Source organism: Spodoptera frugiperda, chromosome 12, assembly GCF_023101765.2.
Source record: "Spodoptera frugiperda isolate SF20-4 chromosome 12, AGI-APGP_CSIRO_Sfru_2.0, whole genome shotgun sequence".
Taxonomy (NCBI): domain Eukaryota; kingdom Metazoa; phylum Arthropoda; class Insecta; order Lepidoptera; family Noctuidae; genus Spodoptera; species Spodoptera frugiperda.
The window spans coordinates 5,495,543-5,520,606 of NC_064223.1; the positions used below are offsets into that span (position 1 = coordinate 5,495,543).

At 35.3% G+C, this 25,064-nt stretch overlaps 3 protein-coding genes across 10 annotated transcripts in view; 2 read left to right on the plus strand and 1 right to left on the minus strand.

Annotated features, from left to right (window-relative positions):
- The first annotated feature begins 1,133 nt into the window (after window positions 1-1,133).
- On the plus strand, window positions 1,134-2,689 carry LOC118262871 (zinc finger protein 253-like). Its single transcript, XM_035574512.2, has 2 exons — window positions 1,134-1,686; window positions 1,863-2,689. The coding sequence occupies exons 1-2, from the start codon at window positions 1,397-1,399 to the stop codon at window positions 2,185-2,187; spliced, it is 615 nt and encodes a 204-aa protein (XP_035430405.2). The 5' UTR covers window positions 1,134-1,396; the 3' UTR covers window positions 2,188-2,689.
- The window catches only part of LOC118262870 (high affinity copper uptake protein 1), a 22,711-nt gene continuing 322 nt past the window's right edge, over window positions 2,676-25,064 (minus strand). The window contains exons 1-7 of one of the 6 annotated variants that reach the window (XM_050697527.1): window positions 10,523-10,725; window positions 9,175-9,308; window positions 6,766-6,900; window positions 5,106-5,218; window positions 4,646-4,768; window positions 3,220-3,249; window positions 2,676-3,138 (exon numbers count right to left, since the gene is read on the minus strand). In XM_050697527.1, the coding sequence (XP_050553484.1) occupies window positions 2,937-3,138; window positions 3,220-3,249; window positions 4,646-4,768; window positions 5,106-5,218; window positions 6,766-6,900; window positions 9,175-9,303 (732 nt within the window). In that variant the 5' untranslated portion in view covers window positions 9,304-9,308; window positions 10,523-10,725 and the 3' untranslated portion in view covers window positions 2,676-2,936. Of the gene's footprint in view, window positions 3,139-3,219; window positions 3,250-4,645; window positions 4,769-5,105; window positions 5,219-6,765; window positions 6,901-9,174; window positions 9,309-10,133; window positions 10,260-10,522; window positions 10,727-25,064 lie in introns of those variants that run through there. The other 5 variants (XM_050697526.1, XM_035574510.2, XM_050697528.1 and 2 more) reach the window with 5 other exon arrangements.
- On the plus strand, window positions 12,048-24,883 carry LOC118262292 (bromodomain-containing protein 3). 3 transcript variants are annotated; one of them, XM_035573513.2, is made up of 21 exons: window positions 12,048-12,519; window positions 14,182-14,257; window positions 14,394-14,547; window positions 14,635-14,691; window positions 14,926-15,096; window positions 15,185-15,379; window positions 15,634-15,909; window positions 16,001-16,099; window positions 16,185-16,334; window positions 16,423-16,596; window positions 16,672-16,919; window positions 17,039-17,370; window positions 17,470-17,703; window positions 17,829-17,999; window positions 18,295-18,417; window positions 18,520-18,639; window positions 22,396-22,460; window positions 22,537-23,589; window positions 23,683-23,825; window positions 23,948-24,131; window positions 24,277-24,883. In XM_035573513.2, the coding sequence occupies exons 3-21, from the start codon at window positions 14,503-14,505 to the stop codon at window positions 24,340-24,342; spliced, it is 3,906 nt and encodes a 1,301-aa protein (XP_035429406.2). In that variant the 5' UTR covers window positions 12,048-12,519; window positions 14,182-14,257; window positions 14,394-14,502; the 3' UTR covers window positions 24,343-24,883. The 3 variants fall into 3 exon arrangements, with proteins under 3 accessions (XP_035429406.2, XP_035429407.2, XP_035429409.2); XM_035573514.2 differs by having other exon boundaries at window positions 12,049-12,519; window positions 18,523-18,639; XM_035573516.2 differs by having other exon boundaries at window positions 12,050-12,519; window positions 17,829-17,987; window positions 18,523-18,639.

Sequence of the window (25,064 nt, forward strand, 5' to 3'; positions counted from 1 at the left end):
CGACATAACATCATTTTATTTAATATATTTATGGTATTTATCGTGCACGTTAACTATTTAAAAATTATGAACATGAAAAAGGACATTCTTGTAGCATTTTTTTTATTCCGGCTTTAAAACAAACTAGAATAATTTCTATCATACAGCCAGACGGCCAGACTGCTAACAACAGGGTATGGATTTTGTTATTTTAAGGTTGTTGTACCGCTCTCTAGCTAGCTCACACCCACTACTAGTAAAGTAGGTAGTAAGTAGGAAAACGCTAGCCTGGGTGATTTATTGAATTTGTATTACGCTTAGATTAGTAGCTCGGAGTCTACTTATTTCCATTCCGAACTGTTATATTTAGAGTCATTATACACAGCTGATAGTTACAAACTCAATGGTCAGAAACATCAAAAAGTATGTTATCATAAAAAAAATTATACAATGTGATAGACGTGGGACTTCTAACCCGTTAAGGCTGAGTACTACATCTAATTTTATCGACAAAAAAAATAATATGGGGGCTTGAACCCCTAATTGAAAATATAGGAAAATAGTGATTTTTTCGGTAAGAATAATTCACAAATGATTTTTTTCTCACCAAAACATTATCAAACATATGAAAAAAGTAATGAATTAGTTTTTTTTTTGTTTCTACGACGCATACAACCTTTGATATCAAAAAAAGTAAAAAAAAATATTAAAATAGCCATAATTTTTAGGGGGATTCGACCCCTTCGACCCCCGACTTTTGTCGATAAAATTAGATGTAGTACTCAGCCTTAACGGGTTAGAAGTCTCACCCCTATCACATTGTATATACCCAGTATTTAGTCAGTACCTGTTTATAAATATAAATATATCTGAAAAATCACATATTTTCGAAACTAGACTCACTGGATTCTGTGCTACAGGACTTTTGATTAACCCTGCTCAATTTGATCGTGAGGTAGATATTAATATTTTATTGAATCTTGTTAAGACTCAATGTTTCCCCCTTTTATTCCAAAACAACAACAGCAAACATGTAGCCGGACTAGCCGGGCCATATGGAGTAGCAAAACAGGACCATAGATTGAAATATTTGGAATTCAATAAGCGGAAAGACAAGTGGAACTGGCAATTGGCATCCGTTTGTATTATGTTGGTATTGACACTTGACACTCTTGAGTCTTGACAGTGATGGACGATCAATAAACTTTTGCATTCTTGAGATATTTTTATGAAAATTCTATAATATTGAACACATACTGTTCTAATTTAGAATATAAAATTCTCATCTTAATATATTGCAAACGATTATCAAATCCTAACTTGATAAATAGTTATACATACAAACCTACAACAACGTATTTGGTTTGTTTACTAATATCAAGTTCCCGACTTTATTTACTAAAACAATTCTGTAATCATGGATGAGAAAAACCCGTTACAAATTAGGAAAACTCCATCTCTAGCGCCGGAAGTAAATAAAAGAGGGAGACCGGCTGTAAAAAATATTGTAATGTTTGGTCCGCAACCCCGATCTATAATGGCCCAAATGTTATCAGAAGCTAAGAAATCTAAAACTATTTTAACTGAAGATAAGCCGGTAAATCCGCCCCTAAAAGGACCCACTGGCCCTGTAATTCAATCTGTACAAGAGACATCAGAAGATATAGTTGAAATTATTGTTTCATGTGATCCAATTGAAGAACACAGGTAACTTCATAATAAAAATATCCAATTTCATAGTTTAGGAATGCAGTATTTTGACCTAGCTCTGTGATAAGCCTCTTAGCAGTGACACCTGAATATTGATTCCACACAGTTGCACAAGACGTCCTAGAGATTATGATATGAAAGTGCAAAATAAAACTTTTGCTTTATATTTTCAGGGCCTGCAATATAGAGGGCGGCACAAAACATCAAATTTCAAATTCAAAACTAGAATGTGACTACCCAAACTGTGGTTATTCATGTAAATTATCCTCAAATCTAGTTAAACACAAAAGAGTTCACACAAATGAGAAGCCTTATTTGTGTGACAGATGTTCATTTAGGACAAACTTCGTAAATTCTTTAAAAGCACATAAAAGGACACATACAGCTGAGAAACCTTACCACTGTGAATATTGTCCATACAAATGTAATAGTAGTTCTAATTTAAAAAAGCATTGTCTTCTTAAACATTCTGAAGGAAATAAGAGTAATGAAAAATAACCTTAATGCCAACTTTTTTAAGACTTATTTTGTAATGATAATTTATAAGGAAAGCAAAAATACAGTATGTGAAAAAATTTATTAGTGTTGGAGTAGGATAGTAGATTGATTTATATTGTTATTATTTATTATTAATTATTTTAGATAAGTAAGTAATTGTGATTATAAACTTTTGCAGATACTGTTGGCTTGCTTTTGTATAATACCCAGAACATAATTTGTCAAGATTTTGCCTTAGTGGAGGTCAATTTGTACATTGTGTATTTACTCATTATTTCTCACATTAATTTTTTATACAAATTATATAGTATTTAATCCAAGTAGAAATGATTAAAATGATATTATAACTATATGAAGAAAATATGTTTGTATAGTAAATATTGTGAGACATAGAAATAGTAGGACAAAAACTTGACAAGTTAAGTGCCGGGTAATATGATTGCAATAAAACATAGTATTTAGAAGGAATAGCAATGAAAGAAATAAAGTCATGTCCAAAGCATTATATTGTTTACAATTACCTAAGTATATGATATAGTATATGATCCTAAAAAGTATATTATAATAACTGGTATAAATGTTGCCCAAAGTACTTACATCAAGGCTTTCCTCTTAAAACATGATAAATACTCCATATTTGTATATATTTTGAGCTCAAACAACAAGATATAATAACATGTATAATAAAAATAAATTCAAGAAAAAATAATACTAGTCTGGCTCACAAAAATCGTAGGTGTTAGCGTGTATCAGTGGCAATGTTCTGTGAAGTCTACTACAACAGATTCTCGCCATCCAAAGAGGAAGTAACCAGTCGCCGATCCCAGGACCACGGCAGCACATAACCACGTGTTGTAGGACATGAACACCAACATCAACATGTAACTCACTAACACTTGCAACCCGTGGAGCACTGTCTGCCACGCATGCGCTGTACTCATCATTGTAGGACTGAAATCATTAAAACATAATTTAAAAAACTGTTCAAAAAACACAATGACATATTTTCTTTCAAGTGATCTAAGTACTTACACATTTCTTTCAAGGACATGGGGCACCGGCCTTAAAAAGAACACATATTTTGTTAGTAAATAGAGTACAAGTTAATCAAACATACCCATAATTAAAACAGACTTCAACAATACATATTATACTGGGAAATATTTAGACATTTCTATCCATTCAACAACAATAAGATAAAATAAGTATTAACAAGTAATTAATAGAAAAGTTTTTGACCATTAAAAGTTTAAAGTACGGCAATTAAAAGTTAAGTACATTACTGCCCAAATAAGTATTAGTGTTTTTTATAAAAATAGCCCAAACACAGATACATTTAAATTAAAGATTTTGACTAGTTATCCTTCAACATAGGAACAGTACTAAATAGCTTCTGGAAGCGGCTCTGTCCGCGTTCCCGTGAGATAAAAAGCCCTATCACACAAGTCAGCTCATACCCTGTCTGTATACCAAACTTCATCAAAATCTGATAAGTAGTTTCAGCGTGTTTGGCGGCCTAACAAACTTTCACATTTATAAAATTAGTGTGACACAAAATAGATTTACAAAGGTCAATTTTTCATGCATAAGTATGCAATAAACTATAAGTATGCATTAAGTATTATAAGAGTAATTTGATAACTATGAGGCAATGTTTATTTAAAGACCATTTAAACATTTAAAGCTTCATTAGGTGCACATCCATAGAAATTCAAATTTTACGCATCATAACGTCCTCTTATCCCTTTAGCCACAGTTTCTCGTTACTGTTACTGCATATCTAATTACTGTTTTCTTAGAGTAATGAGGTAAATGTTTAATGTTATGGTTACAATTTTACAAAACAAATAGTAAGGAATAGTAGCTGCATGAGTCACGATTTGATTTAGTACCAAGACTATCGTATCAAGAGAGGACAGAGATGAATAGAGGTCGGGACGTCATACCAATGTTATAAACGCGAAACTGTCTTACCGCGGTACTCAGAGTAATTTAATGGTTACTTAACCCATTCCTTAACATTTTTTTTTCCATAAAAAATCGTTACTAAGGAATAGTTTAAGTAATCATTAAATGACTCCGAGTACGGCGGTTACTTACAGACAAGTTAGTTATACACGCCTGAACTGCTAAACCGATTAAGATGAGATTTAGTATCGATACGAGCTTGTATCCCAATGTCAAGTTGAGAAGTTCCCATGAGATAATTGCTGGCAAAATCAAGTATTTTATATACCCGAAAAAATTAGCTTGTGCACTAAATAATTCATCAAACAGTGCCATTAAAGTATTCCAACTTTTTTACCTATATTAGGTACATATTTATACACACAGATGTTATGTTTTATGTGTTCTAGATCCGGTATAAATCCGAGGCAAAGTTTTTGATAGGGCAAATGAACTATTTGGGAAATAAGTCTATGTTCATAGGTAGTAAGAAAATATAGTTTTACTCAACTGTATAACTTGCGGCTCATCTGGTGCGCATAGATTTGCTACACCTTTATCTGGCGGTGACACTGCACAATATTGAAGCCCTGTATACGTTTTCCATAGTAGGTGTTTTCTGTAGTATTTTAGACTGAAACAATAGAGTTCAGAATATTAAGATCGATAAGAAATTACCATGTTCTTATTCATAGTGACAAATCTAGCACTAGATTACCTTTTTGCTTGCCCTATTAAATGATAAAAAGACACTCTCCTTTTGCAAAGACAAATTGTGGGTATTGGGTATGTAGTGACCCAGAAGATTGTCTACAATTTTCACTTGAAATAATACAGAAAAACCAAGAGAACTAGAGGTATATTTTTTTTACTAAGTTACAGCTACTAACTATCAAAAAGCTTACTGGATTATAATATTTGAAAATAATTATGGAATGATGTAAAATAAAAATAAACTTATTTATCCTTACCCTTCATAAAGTAAAGCCATTAAGAATACTGCAAAGAAAGATCCTATGAACTCTCCAATGTCTGTTACTTTCCACCATGAAAACAGAATGACTTCATTATAACCTCCGTGAAACTAAAAATAAAATATGAAATATTACATAATTGAAAGTACACTACATACATATCTTTTTGATTATGTTATTAAAAAGCATGCATAGGGACATGACATTAAAGTGATACAATTTTATAGTAATAAGTGAATCAGGTAATATTGCAATAAGCCATAGTAACTAGTAACCTAATTGGAAATTCTCTACTGAAATTAAGTAAAATTACTATTGTAGCGCGGGGATTAAAAAAAGTAACGAACGTAGTCTATGGTGTGACTACTCTGTGGTTGCAACGTCACGCAGACGCCCAATCAGAGCGCGCGAACGACCACCTCTCCCGACCGCCGCAACCTCGCGCGCCAGCGCAGCCATTGCGAGCGGTGAGAGAGAGCGCCCCGACCACCGACGCGTACGGACGTGTTGTGCAATCCTCCGCGGCTCTATATCACGCCATCTTGTAATCTAGAACTTTCGATTATCCGCCATTTTGTGTAACAAGTTTTCTTTGTTAAGTTTTAGTCTCGTGTTCGGAAAATAATGTTAAGAACTATATTAAGAATTGTGATAAATCAGTAATAAAAGTGATTGACTTTAAAGTGCCGCTTTATTTAAACCACCACTGAGTTTGGAAGTTGCCTTTTAAACTGGCTCCCAACTTAGTGCGCATTACACTGGCGCCCCACGTTGGGCGCCAGTGTAATAACACTAAAGTTGGGAGCCAGTTTATAAGGCAACTTCCAAACTCAGTGGATGTTTTAATAACGAGACACTTTACAGTCAATCACTTTTATTACTAATTTTACATAATGTTCCGAACACGAGACAAAAACTTAACACAAAACTTGATTCACAAAATGGCGTCGAATCGAAAGTTCTAGAATCAATGATGGCGTGGTATAGAGCCGCGGAGGATTGCACAACACGTCCGTACGCGTCGGTGGTCGGGGCGCTCTCTCTCTCACCGCTCGCAATGGCTGCGCTGGCGCGCGACGTTGCGGCGATCGGGAGGAGTGGTCGTTCACGCGCTCTCATTGGGCGACCGCGTGACGTTGCAACCACAGAGTAGTCACACCATAGACTACGCTTGTTACTTTTTTAATACCCGCGCTACACTATTTTAATAATATAACCAAATTGGGTACTGGTCGAATTCAAAAGAAGCCCGTGACGCCTGTCTTGCGCCACATAAACATGCACTATCACGCACAGAAATGTCTTTAGTAGATTTTCAACATTATTTGTTGGTAATAAAGTTGAAAATTAAATAATAAAGTCATTAACGAGACTTCCAGCCCCGAACAAGTAAGCCCGTTCGCACACGAAGCGTATTGTCAGCGACACGCTTTGAGACGAGGCGTGGCGAAAGCATATCGTCTTCAAACACATGGCTTACGCCAAGTTACGCGTAGTTAATTACCACAGTAAAAAAAAAAATACATTGTGTACCGTAGTACGGGTACGTTTAGGTAGTATGCGAATGGACAGATCTAACAGTTTCCTAATTTTAGCGTAAAGCTTGATAATTAGCTACTAGTAAAAGAAGAATAAGAAGTGATGTTATGGTTATTACAGTCATAGCCATGTCGTGACCTCCCCCGTTGTCGGCCATGGCGTGACCTTCATGTCCGGCGTGTCCATGATGCTGTGCATGTATTCTTAAATCTGATTTATAATCTATACTGTCATCACTGCCGTTGAAAGTGTTCTGAAAAAGAAAACTAGTATTAATAAAAATCACGGTTTACTCACGTAAATTAATGGAGATAAGCTCTACTAGTTTCGAGTCACAGAGGGACTCTTCATGTCTTATGACTATGTCTCACGATAGTTATTATAAAAATATAGTATTACCACCTTGTGAGAGGAAGAAATTGTGTAGCACCACGGTACCAGTGATTTCAGTTAATGGTCAAAGAGGAATTTTGATGCTCATTAGTTACTGACGAAATGAGTTTTCTTTAGATATGATACCGATACGCATAAGAGGCAATTATCCCAGCAGCTAACCCCCTTTAACTTTAATGAGTCAGCATCGGCTCGGAGTGACAATGTTCTCTTTTGATTAGTACCAGAGAGGGGACAATAACATTTTTTTTTTCAATAGGTTTTTAAGTAAGTACATAATTAGGTGTGATCACCGTAATTAGACGCTATATTTAGACACTTCAATTGGTAGAATTTGAACAATCGTGCCATTGACGCATTATATCATATCTGATGTAAATTACACATCAGATCCAGAATCATTGAAGCGTTTCGAGAAAAGGCAAGTGGGTCTTTGTTCTCGCATGGGTCCTCTTTGTGGATTCAATAGGCAGGTAATAATTGTTTAATATAAAGTGCAGTTGAACTGCGAATGACACAATCACTGCGCGCGTGTGCGCAGAAAGCCATACTAGCAGTTTTTGATAAACAATAATACTGCGCGTCAGACACAATAGAATGTAAATTACGATTTATACTTCATATCCTAAAGGTTCAATTTCCGACAACAACGTATTGATTGGCATTCAATTGACAATGCGGATATCATGAATATTTGTCTCTAATAACGTATAAACGGCAAGTGTGGAATTTTGTATAGAAAGTGATACTTGACAATCAAGTTCAAGTACATATTATGTCGCAGCGTCACGCCTTTTTACTCTCGAAGAGGTAGGCAGAGGTGCACACAGGGCATGTGTACTCACTTTTCACCGTTTGTGTTATAAGTTCCATGTAATAAGGGGTGAGCCTATTGCCATATACTGGGCACAATTCCAGACTCCGTGCTACGGCCCACGTACTTATATCTTTGGGTACTAAAATGCATGTTGCCTTCCTGCGTTTACGCACAAGGCGTACGACAGTTTGGCCCCAAACAAAATGGGAGAAAGGGAGGTAGAATAGAAGACTTAAATGCATATTATCAGCAAACAACACACAGTTTATTAATCGCAAAGGTTTATAGATTATAGGTAAATGGATATAACATTTTCGCCGGTTATGTCATGAGACCCGTGTAATGAGAGCATTTTGCTGTACACCGGTCCCCATTCAGGCTCTGTGCTATTTGCCGATTGTTTTCATAAAGTTAATATATGTAATGATGTCATTGGAGTTTATGCAGGTGAGAAATAATATACAATAACAATTCCAAGGTCCATTGATATGGGAAAAATTGCAGTTTACATGGCAAATAAAATTACAAGGTTAATTTGAATAACTATAATAAATTATTTTATTATTTTAGATCTTATTAACTTTCGCGAGACATAGTAAATTAATTATTATTTCCAGCTTACGGCTGAAAATTCGGCTTACTCATGTAACTATAGTTTCTAGCATAGTTTGAAATTAGTCGAGTTTCTCGTCAAATAATTACGAGAGTACGCCGAAAAACATGATAATGAAGTTTTGGATCTTATTAAAAGTGTGATAAATGAACACAAAGTAAACAACATAATAGCATTCATTTAAAAAATATAAAATTAGATATTTGGTTTTCGAAAATTTACATTGGAAGCGTGAAGACTTTGGACGGAATAGTGCCCTTTGAACCCCAATGTATGGGAATAGGATTGCCTTATTGCCAGTAATTATAGGGATTGCCTAACTGTTAGCAATCTACGCTTTCCATGTTCGATGCAATAAGTTCGATGCCGACCTTTTAGGGATTGAGCCAATATTATTTCACACTAGTCGGCCGTGAAGCCGTATTATCCACCCTTGTCGATCGGCCCTTTTGGGTCTAAGCATGGCTCTTCTACACCATTATTTGAGATTGATAACATAAGTGGCGAAAAGTGGGTAACTAGCTTTTCGGGAAACAAAACAGTGAGACTGGAGAGTAAAGCCCAGAGAGTAATGACCAAAAAAAAGTCCTAAGTGCCACAAACGGCAGTCCTAAGTAAAATAATGGTATAACACATCCATGACCATTTTTTTTTTAATGTTATAATAGAAAAGTTTATAAATATAAATATAATAATAAACTTACTGCTATGATGTCATCTTGGAATGAGGAATTCATTGACATATCGTGGTCTACCGTTGGCATCATATGGTTCATATTCATATGATTGCCATGTTCATGGTGTGCATGTCCCATGGTCATGTGTGCGTCCATTTCTGCTAAAAAAATATAGATATGTAGTTATTATCTGAACCTTGCTTATTTATTACAGGTATAATATTTTATTAGCTATAACACACATATAGGACACACCCGTTTCTTAAATGTATGTGTGTGTGTGTAGTAAATTTTATCACCAACAATATAAATATACCACTCTTGGAATATACATAAATGTATAAACTAGAAATTTTAGTTTGTTTGTTAGTGACAGAAACTGCTGAACAAATTTTCATGCAATTTTAAACAAAGATAGGCTATGATTAGATATTTTTTCTAATGCAATGCTAGTATAATAACTTGAACAAGGTGTTTTATCAACTGTTAGATGTTTTAAAACTATGGCATCAGACAGTTGAAGCAATGGTAAGTTTATAAAACATCAAAGATAATAAACTAAAACATGGCTTGTTATGTTACAGTAAAATACTTTACTACTGTGTACTACTGAGCTCTATGTTAATATCACTGTGGGTACAACATTTGATAGAATAAACAAACCCTACTCCATACAATAATAGTACCTACTTCACACATTATCTATAACTTTCTGATAGCAACCGACACAAATAAAACAATACAATGTAATAAACAAGACATAATCATTAATATAATGAATCACTCTACAAAAAAATTATGCAGTTTATGGTACATTTAAAAAAATCACTCATACTAACTTTAAAAAATAAATGTTCTATCTTTAAAAAAAAATCTTAAAGTTCCACCACAGGCAAGCAACAAGTTACAATGAATTATTTGGAGCATTCAAGCAATGAAGTATTAATAGTGAAAGCACTTGATAATATCTTTAGAAAGTATTTTACCATTCAAGGCAAGAGTACACAACTGACATAAATTGAACAGTGAAAGTCGAAACTGGAGCAATTTTTATCACTAATTGTAACAGATCTTTAAAGACAGTTAATTTATTACAACTCCTACAACAAATACTACACACCTGTGTACACCTTTACAGACTATATGAGGAGAATAATAATTATATATGCGAGACCTTGCAAGGTAAAATAGAATGAATAAACTAAAAACAAAAAAAGTAAATAATTTAATACACTCAAACAGAATATCAAAATGTAAGGTTTCAGTAAAATATTAGTAGTTACCGAATACTAAGAAAAACACTTTATTCAAGTATTAAATAAGTCCGAAACATTTATGCAGCATCTTTTACATAATATTATCAATATGCACTTACTCAGTTTATAACTTTCACGTGGCACTTATTAATGTAAACAATTCCGAAAACAAATCAACGCAATTAGATAAAATTTTGTTGTTCTACGTATTACAGATAGCAATTTAAAGTCATTTCATGATCGACTTTAAGCTCACTAAAATCTCACTCAAACCATGGCTGGCAATTTGATAATACGAAAGAGGAATCTTGAAAGGACTGTCTCTGACGTTTGGTTAGTGACATCTATTGTCAATGTCAAATCTGACAGTGTCAACCGTCAACTTGGTTACAATTTTTTTATCTGTTTTATCCACGGGATCTGAAACCAACCTATGTTAGTAATAAATTAAATTCACTTAAATAGAGAGTGTACTCTACTACTATATTTTTAGGAAAATATAAATAACTAATAGCATTAATTTGTATAGTTTTGATTGATCTTCGGTGTAGTAAAATAATTACTTGACTTTTATATTTCGAACTTAAGCCGGCTCTACACATGGGTGTAGAGATGAGATTTTTTTCGGATAAATACTCAAAATGGATAATTATACTGAATATATCCGCTTTTTATCAAGTATTAGAAAATCGTCAACCTCTGATCGATAAGCGTGTTAAATTGTGCCTGAATTCACGTCGTCGTCGTGAGTAAGCCCTGGGATCCGTGCTTACACAATGTCCCTCTTAAAGCTCCACAAACTTGTTTGTGTCGTATGATTATGATTGACGGCGACGTGATTTCTGCTGCTGATGTATCACCACCTGTAACATTCATATTTAAGTTTTAGTCAATCCCTATGATGTTTACTTCTATGTCACACTTGTAGACTACAAAAAACTGCGTCCAAGTTGGCGAGTTACAAATCCTTAGTCTAAATAACATACTGATCCAGAAGTGGTTTTATCTAAAGAGCCCCTAGGCAAACACCTTATTGGCGCCACAAATTTGTTTTTGGCGCCACCATCACTTTCACTCTATGGGCGCGCGCGTCTTGTGGCGTCGTAGCGTCCCTAAATTACCTGGCTCCCTAGATACTTGCCGTAACAATAATACGGTTTTGAACTGACCGGAAAACAGCGCGAAATGCAAACAAGAAGGCTTGAACACTAAACACATATTCGTAATTTGTAGTTATCTCATACTTTTGCGGCCATTCGCGTTATGTAGAGCCGGCTTAACAATTATCGATCAATAATTTCGAAATCAAATCGGAATCAAATATTAAAAATATTGATAAATTATGCATGTTGTACACTACAAAATACATATAAATTATGTTCTACCTATAATAATGTAGTTTTGGAAGTCTGAAACCAAAAATAAACTAATGAAGGCCTGGTAAACTCAGACATGGTTAGCTCATATATGGCTCATGGTGTATGACTAAACTTGTTCAACAATGAAACAACAAGATTTTAAAAATGATCTAAAGAATATAATTATTTTATGTGGGTTAAATATCGTTAAAATTCAAGTTTTTAGTAGTTAGCATTTTTGCACTTGCAACATTTAAGCGTTTTATTGAATCAAAAACAATAATTTCTATGCTCTATATCCGTAGCAAAATCTAAAGAATTTTATTTTAGCACACAGCGCTATCGTAATCAATCCTATGATATAAATGGAATCCTGATAAATATTCTAATGAAATATTAAAATACACACGTTTTCTACATTTTCTAATGCTGATTTTATAGATTTTCCTTTCCAGTGCAAAATGAAAATTTTTACTATGCCTAGAGACGCTCGTCATTCTTGGGTCTTGTTTGGCCGCCATGTCTGAAGTTCGTTGTGTCTTCGGAGGTCGTGTTGTGCTTCTCTTTAATGTTTATAGATTTCAGTGAATTTAGTTATTATAAGACGATGAATTTATACAAATATTAAAGAACTATGATTTAGTTTATTGTGTGGAGTGACTGTTAGACTGGACCAAATCGATACATTTTGCGTTTGAAGAAGTTACTCTAACATCGTATTTTTAGTTCATCCGCCATATTGGCGTTAATATCTCTTCGTAAGTCTTTTTTCATAATTTTTAGCTTTACTGGTATTAATTTGATGTATTTTTCGTACTATTTTGTTGCTGTTTTCATAGGGCTGCATAATTCGTTAAAGTAGAGTGTGCATGTTGCTTGTATTGAGCAATATATTTAACTTTATGTTCATGGCCTCTTTAAGGCAATTTTCTCCCATTTTTAGTTACTGAAATTGAGTTAATTTTATGGTATCTAATATAGAAAACCCTATCTTATATTGACTAAAGTATTGGCCATATCAAATTGTATTAAAATCAAACTTTGTTTTGTAGTTAGTTGTTTTATTGTACTTGTTCATGTTCTTATGAAATAGATGTTAAGAAACAAAGCTGTACGTTATAATTTTGTCTCGTTATCAATATTTTTTTCAAATATATATTCGTGCCAAATTTGTTATTTTTTATTGATGTTTCTACCTCTGTACCTGATACCTGTAAATCACTTCAATTTTAAAGCTAAGGCAAAAGAATGTTCTAGAACGTTTGTACGCTCTCTGAAGCGTCATGCTGCTATGTATATTGCTGATGACTCATTTGGCCAGTTTAAAGTATCCATTTTTCACCCTTTCAAAAGCTTGATTTAGTGAATGGTGGTAGTGGTACAACAGTATTGAGTAGGTATAAGTGCATGTTATGAGTGATTCACATGCATGATGCATGTCAACAAAGTGATATTTGCAAAAGCACTCTTCCCTCTGAAGAGGCTGCATTATATAAAGTAGGTTACCTGGTGTTTTTAGTCAACAATTAATGAAAGTCCCAGTCAAGAGATGATTCTGAGTACAGTGCAATGAGTTATTCATAGGTATGTGAATAATTGACCAAATGAAATTATGATTTTGCCATAAAATGTTAATAATATTTTGTTATACTGGTCTCTCTCAGTATCAACCTTGAGCACAAGGTATTACATTCAAAGACCTTTCTATGGTGACAGGGAATAATGCTTTAAATAAATTTTACTTATTTACTGTGATAATGAAATAATAATAATCACATATAATCCAACTTTCTCTTTCCTATGAATCATATGCATAATATTGTGAAATATAATCAAGTTGAAATATGCGAGCTTCTCACTAATGTTTGTGTGTTTTGATTATGAATATACTGTTGCTTTTATTATGAATCTATCGCAAAAGCTAAGAGGTATGTTAGATGTGAAATATATAACATGAAAAAAAAACTTAAATTTTGGATACAATTTGCTGCACGAGCTGAGCTCGAAGATACACTTAACACATTGATCACAAATGTTCACTGTGTGATGTTGCATGCATTCTAAGTATTAAGTTTATATATATTTATTTACATGACAGAAAAGATTAATAATATCAAAAGGTAAAAAAAGTATACTTGAGACTTTTTCTATTTGCTATCTAAAGGGTATAACATGATAAAACTATACTGTGGCAGTTTTTAGTATCGGGATGGCTATCCTAATAACATAGATTATTTTCATAATCAGAAGAACAACAATATGTCATTGCAGTAATAATTTATTTAATAGGGTTCATTAGTAAATAGCATTTGTACAAATTTCTAATTAATGAAATGAAACCAGTCTTGGTAATTGCTAGTTTGAAGTGTACATATACTACCCAAAAATCATTGACTAATTTAATGTGTATTTTGTTACAGAACCGAAGACATTGCTGTGAAATCAGCCTTTGGTGCTCCAATACCCGTACTTCCCTACCCTGCAATCAGATGCAAGGTAACATATCTAATTATAATTTTAATGATTGTCTATGTTAATGATTATGATATAATTGTAGATGTTATATCTTTTCTCAACTCTCTTAAGAAATATTTAGCTAGAAGCAAGATAAATATCACTATATTTCTTTCAGGTAGGATTTTTATTTGTCTATGAATGGGATGACCTGCATCTAGGTGCACAAGCACCAACAGAATTTATATTATGATAGAATGGTTTAGTGTTATAAGAGGATTTAGCTGATGCCTCTTAGTCAGAAATTGGATGAGCCTCTTGTTACAATTGAGGTGAGAGTTTGTTGAATACTCCTTACTATTCTAGTGTTAGGTTGTTATGTTCTTCTACTACAGTAGTGGTGTCACTTTGGCAGGTAGATTGCTGACTCCAGCACAATGCAGCAGGCAGTCGATCCTCTCGCTACCACCAGCACGGTATGTTGCAACATTCTAACTAATGATCATGTAATGGTTTTTTAATTTTAATGACATAAAGCTTGTATGTCATTTATTTATTGAATAATTAAGTTGATTACTTTTTAATAAGCTTTTAATTATACATTTGTTGGAAAGCAATAACAATTAATAGAAAAAACTGTGGTGATTTGTTGTTGAACTGTTTTCAATTGTCATGATATAGAAAAATAATTTCTGAAATTTCACCTGTAGCCCACGGCAGAGCCCGTCAATGGCGCTCCGCCTGATGAGCCGGCTCGGCGGCAGGGGCGGATGACCAATCAGCTGCAATTTCTACAAAAGAATGTAATGAAGGCAGTATGGAAACATCAGTTTGCATGGCCTTTCCACCAACCGGTAGATGCAAAAAAATTAAACCTTCCTGTGAGTATAAGGCTTAATAAAGTCCTAAAATTATATTATGAAACTCTTACTCTATGCATCTAAATAATAATGTTATTATATTTTTTAGGACTATCATAAGATAATTAAAAAGCCCATGGATTTAGGAACAATAAAGAAGAGGCTTGAGTCCAATTATTACTATTCAGCTCAGGAATGTATTCAAGACTTCAACACCATGTTCACCAACTGCTATGTGTACAACAAACCCGGCGAGGATGTTGTAGTCATGGCGCAAACTTTGGAGAAATTGTTTCTGAACCGGGTAAGTTAGCAATACTAGTGAAATCATTTAAATCTATTCTTTCAGCTGTTAGTTATAATATGCAGTCAGTCAATTTAGTTGATAGATTAAACAGTATGACCATAAGAAATTAATTTGTGTACTTATAAAGTACAAAGCTGTTCTTATCACTAACATAATATTTACCAGACAACCTTCAACAAACAGAACTACAGTGGCTCAGTTTATTACGTAGTAGATTGGACTATCGATTTAAAAGAAAAATGCATCCTCAGATAGCGCAAATGGACAAGGAAGAGAAAGAGATTGAGGCACCATCGAAGGGTGGGAAGGGTGGAGTGAAGAAGCGCGGCACGTCGACGCCGGGCGCGGTGGGCGCGGTGGGTGCGGGCGGCGCGGCGGGCGCGCCCAGCCCCGCGCCGCGCGCCGCCAAGCCGCCGGCCGCCGCGCCGCACCCCGCGCTCGTGGGCTCCACCAACACCACCACCACGCCCGCCATCCCCGCGCCGCCCGCCACGCCGCCCGCCACGCACACTGGCTTGCCACAACAGGTACACTACTAATCACAGTTATAACCTTATTTTATATATCTGTATTCTTAAACATTGGACAAATTGTCATTGTAAAACCTAATCTGTGTAGGTCGCGACTCAGCCGTCGAGTTTCCATGTGGCTCCACCGGCAGCCCCGCCCGTCTCGACGATACCTGCGGTAGCACTATCCCAAACACAGCCAGCTAAGGTAATTAGCACTGAATATCACCTCTTTCTCATTAGGATTTTATCTAGAACAAATAATGTAATAACTTTCAATATTATTCCACTAGGTGAAAAAGGGTGTGAAGAGAAAAGCCGACACTACTACTCCTATGGGAAGTTCCTTTGAAGGAGGATACACTACACCAACAATTGATCAACAGAGTGGTCCCAAACCTGCAAAGATTTCCACTAGGAGAGAGAGTGGGCGCCAGAAAAAGGTACAACTGAAGACAATTTATAATGTACAAAAATAAGCTTGTAATACTGACTTTTTTGTACTTATCAAAAATGTATTATTCCTATCAGGCGAGTAGGACGGGCGATGATGGCTTCAAAATGGGTGGACTGTCTCCCAGTGGAGCAGGTGCTTCACATCACTCCGCTATGACTCCCCAGCTTGCGAAGGGCAAAGAAAAGCTTTCAGATGCTCTCAAGAGTTGTAATGAAATTTTGAAAGAATTGTTTTCCAAAAAACATTCAGTAAGTATCTTTTCAAATGAAATTGGCAACGTTTATTTTCTGATTGTATTTCTACAATTTATATTTTTCCAACAGGGTTATGCATGGCCGTTCTACAAACCCGTAGATGCGGAATTGCTTGGACTTCATGATTATTTTGATATTATTAAGAAACCCATGGACCTTGGCACTGTTAAACAAAAGATGGACAATAGGGCATATAAGACAGCCACTGAATTTGCCGCCGATGTCCGCCTAATATTCACAAATTGTTACAAGTATAATCCACCAGATCACGATGTTGTTGCGATGGCCCGAAAACTGCAAGATGTCTTTGAAATGAGGTGATTGTCTGAACATTTATTACGCTTGCATTTATGCATTTATTATTATAAAACTATTGTACTGTTATCTTCATAGTATACATATTTTACCAACAATATTGGATAATGTTATTCCACAGATACGCCAAGATTCCCGATGAACCTGTACACGTAGGAGTTCCACACATGGATAAAGGAAGCTCGGCGTCAAGTTCAGAGTCGGGCTCTGAATCAGATTCTGAATCTGATGATTCAGAAGAAGAAAGAAATAACAAAGTTAAGCTTTTAGAAAAAGAATTACTTGCACTACAAGAAAAAATGAGAAAATTAGTAGAAGAATCCAATAACAAAAAGAAAGCCAAGAAAAAAATGAAGGACAAGACGAAGAAACAAATAACGAACAATGCCGTTCCGAAAGCAAATGCAGCAGCGGCTTATGCAGCTAAAGCTAATAATATTGCAGAGACATTGGGTAAGTTTATCTTCACATTCACAGTCGCAGTAACTATGCAAACATTTATTGTAATATAAAGGACAATAAAAATTGCTATTTATAATAATTTTATTGTAGCACCCAGCAATGTTCGAGGGAAGACTGGTACGAAGCGAGGCGGTGGCGGTGGTGCGGCGGGAGGCAAGGCGGGCGCGCGCGCCGCGGCGCCGGGCAAGAAGAAGAGCTCCACGCCCACCGCCGCGCCGCCCCCGCACGTGCCGCCGCACCCCGACACCGACGACGAGGACCAGGCCAAACCCATGTCCTATGACGAGAAGCGACAGCTCTCGCTCGATATTAACAAATTACCAGGTATGTACTTAGTTTTTCTTATATTTCTGTCATTATAGACCTTCTACTTCTTACTACTACTGCCCAATACTACTCCTATTGTCAAATTATTGAAATAAATGAATGTGTATTGATTTGTTTAACAGGTGACAAACTTGGTAAAGTAGTGCACATCATTCAAAGCAGAGAACCCTCTTTACGAGATTCTAATCCGGATGAGATCGAAATAGACTTTGAAACCCTTAAACCTTCTACACTTCGGGAACTTGAAAACTACGTCGCATCATGTCTTCGGAAAAAGACACGTAAGCCTTATTGTGAGTTGAACCGACATTATTTACCTTACCCTTACCTTACCTATCCTGTCTTTTCCTTTACCTTCCTATTCATTTGATGTTCACAAGTGCAAGCACCTTTCTAGATCGACGTCTACGTGTTTCTTCGTAACTTACAGTATGTGTAACTAATAATATTTTTACAACCTTCTTATCCACACAATACCTGTCCTGTGCAATCCCAAACCCCTTGGCAAATAATGTTGGTAACAACAATCTTTGTATGTATTTAAAAAAAAAGACCAAAAATTTATAATAAATTTATAAATGTTTGCAGATCGAAAAGTGTCTGGTAAATCTAAGGATGAACAAATTGCTGAAAAGAAACAGGAATTAGAGAAAAGGCTGCAAGATGTATCTGGGCAACTAGGAACAAATAAAAAGCAGCAACAGAAAAAAGGTCAGTGTCATGCAGACAATCTTTCTAACTTTCAATAATTACACTTAGCCTTGTACACCCTACAGAATTAACAATTAACGTGTATCTGTTTTTGTTTGCCAGCAGAAGGTTGTAAGGAGGCACTCGGCGGTGGCATGTCGTCTTCTTCGAGTTCTTCCGACTCGTCCAACTCGTCCTCGAGCACCGATACCAGTTCCTCAGACAGCAGTGATAGTGAAGCAGGTTAGCCCACATTGCCGACGACTTACGTAATCTATATATTATCATTTCGTTCACAGACAGACACAAAAGTATAGCACTGAGTGGTACTCTATTTGTACCATGCAATGTAAATTACAGTTATAGTAATAGATTTTAATGATACTGCATTTAAATTAAGATGGATATTTCACTTTGTATGGATATGTTCAAATGCTTGAAATATATGAATAGTTATAGGTTACTAGCAATTTTCATAAAGATTTCAAAGACAAAATTATAAGTTTTTACCTTTGCCAGTATTTTTTAAAAATGATGACCGAACACAACTTTTATTTTTAAACGTGAAATGCAATTTTAACCGTTTAATGTGTTTCTAGTCTGAAATTGATGTCAGTGACAGAATGAATGATGAGAGTTGAGTGGGGTGTATCAGCTGAGAAGTATTTGTGGTGTTAACTAAACGCATGAAGTTAATTTTCTGCAAGGACATCTTTATATATTACTAGAGTATTTATTTATTAAATTCTCATTATTGAGGATTTAACATATTTTTATTTTATTGGCAGTTGTTTTTGTCTCATTTATTTATTGTTTATAAATGAGTGTGGAATATCTCCACAAAGTATTGAAGTAGGAAGTAAAATAGGATGATGTGTAATTTTGTTTCACTTAAATTAGCCAATATGCATGAAGGAAAGATTAAGCCATAGTGTGATTGTGTTAGCTAATTGTGTTATTGATTGATTGGGGATATCAGGTGCTCAAACAAAGCCAGAAACAAAGTTAAATGAATGGGTTCGGTTGGCACCAAAATGATATGACAGAATGAAATCCTTATTGTCCCCTGTAGTAACATGTTTGTGTTGATAGAATGTGTGATTGCTGCGATGTAGTTGTGAGTAAATATTATTTCATTACTGTGATATTGGAGAGGGATACCACCTGAAGTTTGATTCAATGATATATAAAGTCGAGTCTGTAGTCTGGTGCAAAGTATAAGAAATGTTGGTAAAGGCACAAAACAGTTGTTAGTGAGGAGGAGAAGCCAGCTTTGGTGTTCGCTGATACTATAATGTTGGTGCCGGTAAGATAAATATTATTTGGTTTGCTTTCATAAACCAATAGGAAATACCTTTTCACATTAATATTTTTAACTATATCATGTCCTCAAAACGCGATGTTATTTCATTTGCATCCTTAAAGTTCCGATGTCTTTTATAAATTATATTGGAAAGTTCAGATCTCACGGTTACTAATTGCTTTTGAGTGTGAAATTTAAACCCACTTAATAATGATTGAGGCTTGAAATCTATGATAAGAACAAGATATATAGTAGTGTCGGTACGTCCAGTGTTGCGAAGCGAAGAGGATCTCCGAGAGCAGATGGCGAGTCGTGCCGCGTGCGCTGCCATAGGGACTATTGCAAACAATTGTGTAAGGACGGATACCAACTTAGCAAGCAAAATTAGCCCCAAGATGGACACAGTTCTCATTTTGTTACAATGGAGGATGTATTTTGTGACATGTTGTAGTTAAAAATTTATTTTATTGAAAAGGTATGTTTTATTGGTTTAATGCTTGATACACTTTGATGCTTGCTCTCAAAGATTGATGTGACGTGTGGATCAAAATTGTCTATTTAAACGTAAAGTAACTAAAGCTGGCCTCCTTCCTTCACAAATTGTTTGCAAACTTTGTTATTGATTGTCGTGGATTAATATTTAAAGTAAGCGACATGTGCACTAGGGTTTTCCATGTATCTATCAGTGCATTATTAGCATATTTGTTTGTCAAGCATGTAAATTACAATTTTTCGATATATCTCTGATATAACGGAAGGTTTTAATTTGAAGCCATTAAAAATATTATACAGACAGTCTGTTTTTGGCCGTCTCTCTTTGTGATTTTATATTATTATTTATTTATTAGAATACTTGGATATTTAGTTATGCGAGCCAGTTTTAGTGTATCCGAACAAAAAAAAAGATAATATATAAAAAGATGTAAATGCTTACAGTAGGATTCTTGGATGCCTGATAGATATCAATAACAAAATCTTGTAAAATGTACTGGAATATAGAAAAAGATAAAGTAATACTGTGAGCATATAGTAAGGTAATGAGTGTTGTAAAGAAATGAGGATAATTTATTCGCGTTGTAGTCTCATGTTTGGTTGTAAACTCGAGCCTATATACATCTACAACTAAATCTGATCAAAGAATTGTTTCTATTCGTTCTATGTACATACGATACACGATAACGCATTACGCTTGTAAACCACTGTCTTCAAGATTGGATTACGTTATAAAGTTATTTTAGTATTTTTTTATGAAAAAGTTTAGTTCATTAATCAAGGTAAATGCAAATATATCGTCTCGTTTATTTAGGTGGCATTCTGAAAGAAAGCCCGTTTATAGCGGACATCTTTCAGCCAATTTGTTTTTGTGATCTAAATTTTACAAATTCTAAAGTCATCTTGTTATTTATTACATCGGGAAAAGGCCTAATAAACTTTTAATTGGCATTTTTAACTAGGCCCGATAAAGCGATTTTTTTAAATGTTGTAAATAAATTAACTTTGTCCAAAACATCACATTTTATGATTGACTTGGAAGGTAGAATGTTGATCATTTTACTTGTTTTACTTATGTTTTATCGTCCTCTTATTTAGAAAGTTTTTACACTATGCATATGTACCTATATTTTATTTTAGATTATATATTATTCAGGTTGAGTAGCTCAATTGAATCAGACTAGAACAATTTAGTATTTTAAATTTGTTGGATAATATGAGTGTATAAGTGGAATAACTTCCTAATTAAATCTCTGTGAACAATAATCCATTACTTCATAGTATATATTTTGTCAAGTACAATTTGCAGGTTGCTTCAAAAATCTGTAGTATAAGTTAGTATGTAGTAAACATAATATTTTATCTAGAAGTCCCTGTGCAGTCTGTGCGGAGACAAGAAGGGAAGAGAACAAAAAGTTTACTGTATATGTATACACTATTGTATTTAATTTTCTCGAAATGGAGATTATCTAACAAGACTTCACAATCAAAAGTTATTTTATTTTGGAGCCCGTTAGATAAGGAAGGACTGATTGAACTCATTAGTTAGTCTGTTAGTTATCAATATCAATATTTTAGACAAATTAAGTAATAGTTAGATTTAGAAAACAAAAGGAAAATCCAACATAGATTGATGAACTAATCTGACGGGTTCGGAAATGTTGCAACACTGATTTTAATTTTCATTTTAAGAGATAGTATGTATGCTTGGTGCAATTAGTAATTACTTGAACGCAACTTATGTTGTAATGTTAATGTAGAGAGTTGAGCATAAAGGCAGAGACACCATGTGTGTTACATTTTATGTAAGATTGATTTAATCAACTCATGACTTAAAATTAATAGCTGTAAGAGTGAGTGGAAATAAACTTTGTATATATTTCAATATATAACGATTTAAGTAAATCTCTTAAGTAATTTATTTTGAATTTTATTTACGCCCTGAGATCTGAACAAATAATAGAAAAGGTATTTATTTTACGAATCGGATTAATTTGTTGTAAATATTCCTCGAAAGAGAGAGGTATCAGTGAACACAATAGAAAATATGTGCACACTATGGCTTCTCCTCACATTTTACTTACATTGAAGAGGTAGTGAATTCTGGATCTTGCTGCTGTTTTTCAAGTTAAGTATATATTTGAGCTGATGTAGGTCTATAATGTGACTTACGATGCATTTTGTGCAATATAATTTCATTTCAGGTACGGGATCTAGTAGGACGCCCAAGAAGAAACCGAAGAAACAGCATCAGCATCCACCACAAGCTGTAAATATAATTTCTTATAAAAAATATAATTCACTTTTAGAGTACTGGTATGTAATTGTATGTTTATCGTTTGTAGCACAAACCGGTGCCACCTGTGACGGTTGCGACTACCGTGGCTGCGCCAGTGGCCGTGCCGACTACGGTGGAGATGGTGGCCCCGGCGCCGCCAGTGGACGTGAAGCCCGTCATTGTGCCTCAGGAAGTGGTTCCTGCGCAGCCACTGGAGCTTAAGGAGCCTGTACCCATTCCGACGCCCGTGCTCTCTGTACCCACCTCTGTGCCCCAGCAACCTACTAACATTATTCCCGATTCTTCCATCGCACCGGTTGTGCGTGACATGGAGGACCAGAAACCTATTCCTAAAATTGAACCACGAAATGGCTTAGATAAGATGGATGGGTCGCAATACATTGATCCTATTGAGAGATCACTGGCAAGTCTGGAGCGAAGTCTCAAAGCGGACGTACCTATGGATGTAAACGTGGGAGTGTCAGAGACGTCGATGCGACTTGAGGAGGAGTTTTCTCTACCTAAACCTCCGATCATGCCAGATGCTGCCCATCAAAACTTGATGGCACAACTGGGTGGTTTGGCAGAGGTTGCTCGAGTACCAGAACAGATTAAAACTGAAATGTTTATGCCACCGCACAATGGGTTTGTGGACAAGATGCAACATGAACGTGAGATGTTGCGACCTGACATGAATCCTATGATTCCTGGTATGACAGTGCCTCAGGTGACATCCATTTTTGACCCTATACCCACAGCACAACATAGTGTAATCTCACAATCCCATCTTACTATGCCCAATGCGCCGTGTCTTATCACACCTGCATCGAAAAAAGAAGATGTGAAGCCTTTACTTACACCGAAACCAATCGAAGACCTAATGGGAATTCCGAACATGGTTTCTAACAATATGTCTGACCGCGTCAAGTACGAAATGGAGAAGAAACTGGAAGACTCCAAAAATACTAACTTTGCACAAGCTTTCAAGCTAAAACAGGAACAAAATTTAAAAAATGCAAGCTCTTGGTCTTCCCTTGCACAGGCTGGCAGTCCACAGAGTATACCAAATATGGGACCTAATCATCAAATTAAGCAGAAACCCGTCATGGATAGTTTTCAGGTTGGTTAAAAAATTGTATTGTTAAAATAATTCCATTTTTATGTGTAAAATGGATCCTTAGGAATCATTAATGTCGTATTGTTGAATTTTTAGGCATTCAAGAAACAAGCTAAAGAGAAAATTGACCGCCAAAGAGCTCTTATTGAACAGCAAGAGTTGAGGAAAAAGGAACAGGCAGAGAGAGAAAGACAGCGCCAAGAGACTGAAAGGCGACAACCAGATGAAGAAAAAATGAGGTAAGTGTTATCAAAATATATTTTTTAAATACATATAGTATATATTGTGGAGCTGCGGATTTAAGAGAATGGAAATATTTTATTGTGAAATGTAATTACATAATTGATTTTGTACTTGTCAGGGTGGCTCAAGGTGTGCGTAAAGTGGAGAGTGCAGAGGTGGCTTCCCCGCGCGTGTCCCCAGTGGCGCGCGCCTCCCCGCCGGCCGCGGCCGCTGCAGCCGCCGCCGCCGCGCCCGACAAGCCGGCCGCCTCCGAACGCGAGCGGCTGCGTCAGCGGGAACAGGAGCGGCGCAGACGAGAGGCTGTTAGTATCTACCTTATTTCATCATCATTCATTTCCCTTGTCCTTTTTGTCTAAGACTAGATTATTGCTGAACTAAAGTAATAAAGAGAAAGACATTCAAATCTTGCTAGAATCTAATTTTATATTGATTTTATTACTTTTTCAGATGGCGGGTCAAATAGACATGAACATGCAAAGTGATTTGATGGCGGCATTCGAAGAATCACTGTAATATGCTTTAAGGTGGACATTAATAAAATTGTACATATGAGTATATAAATATTAATTTTACGTCAATGCAATCGATAATTATGGTGATAGTATGACACCGAAGTGAGTTTGTGATCGTTTAGTGCGTGAAACAGTTGACTAACATGTGGTTAAGTGCTGTGAATAGGTATACTTAAACTGTTGTAACGTCATTATTGATTTCGTGGTCACATATTATGGGCCTTTACTAGAGGGTTGCATTTTAATTAAAATTAACTTGTATTATAAGTTTGTATGTAAGGTCTTAATGGTAAACAACTCTCTTTACATTCGTAAGTCTATATTTATATTTCGTTTTAGAGGCGTCTCCTTCCTTCCATAATTGTTTTATAGTGTCTACTAATGACGATAGAATGGTAGATTGGAAAATCAACATGTTTTATGTAATTGGTGAATAAACAATCAAATAAACTATGAAATCTGTTACGCGACTTCACCCCATTTCTCATTGCATCGCTGTATTACGTGAATATTTCGGAAACATAAGTAATTTTGACGCTTAGAAGTAATAAAATATGCCATAACATTAGAATGTCGCTTATAATTCAACGTGCAATGGGTGACGGCGTGGGTTTATATTTATTAGTCAATGGAATTTCTGTTACGTATTCGATTTTCGATAAATATTGCTTAATGTTAGTAGATTTTTTATCAGTCTGTCATGGAAAACAGATCAAATGTCAT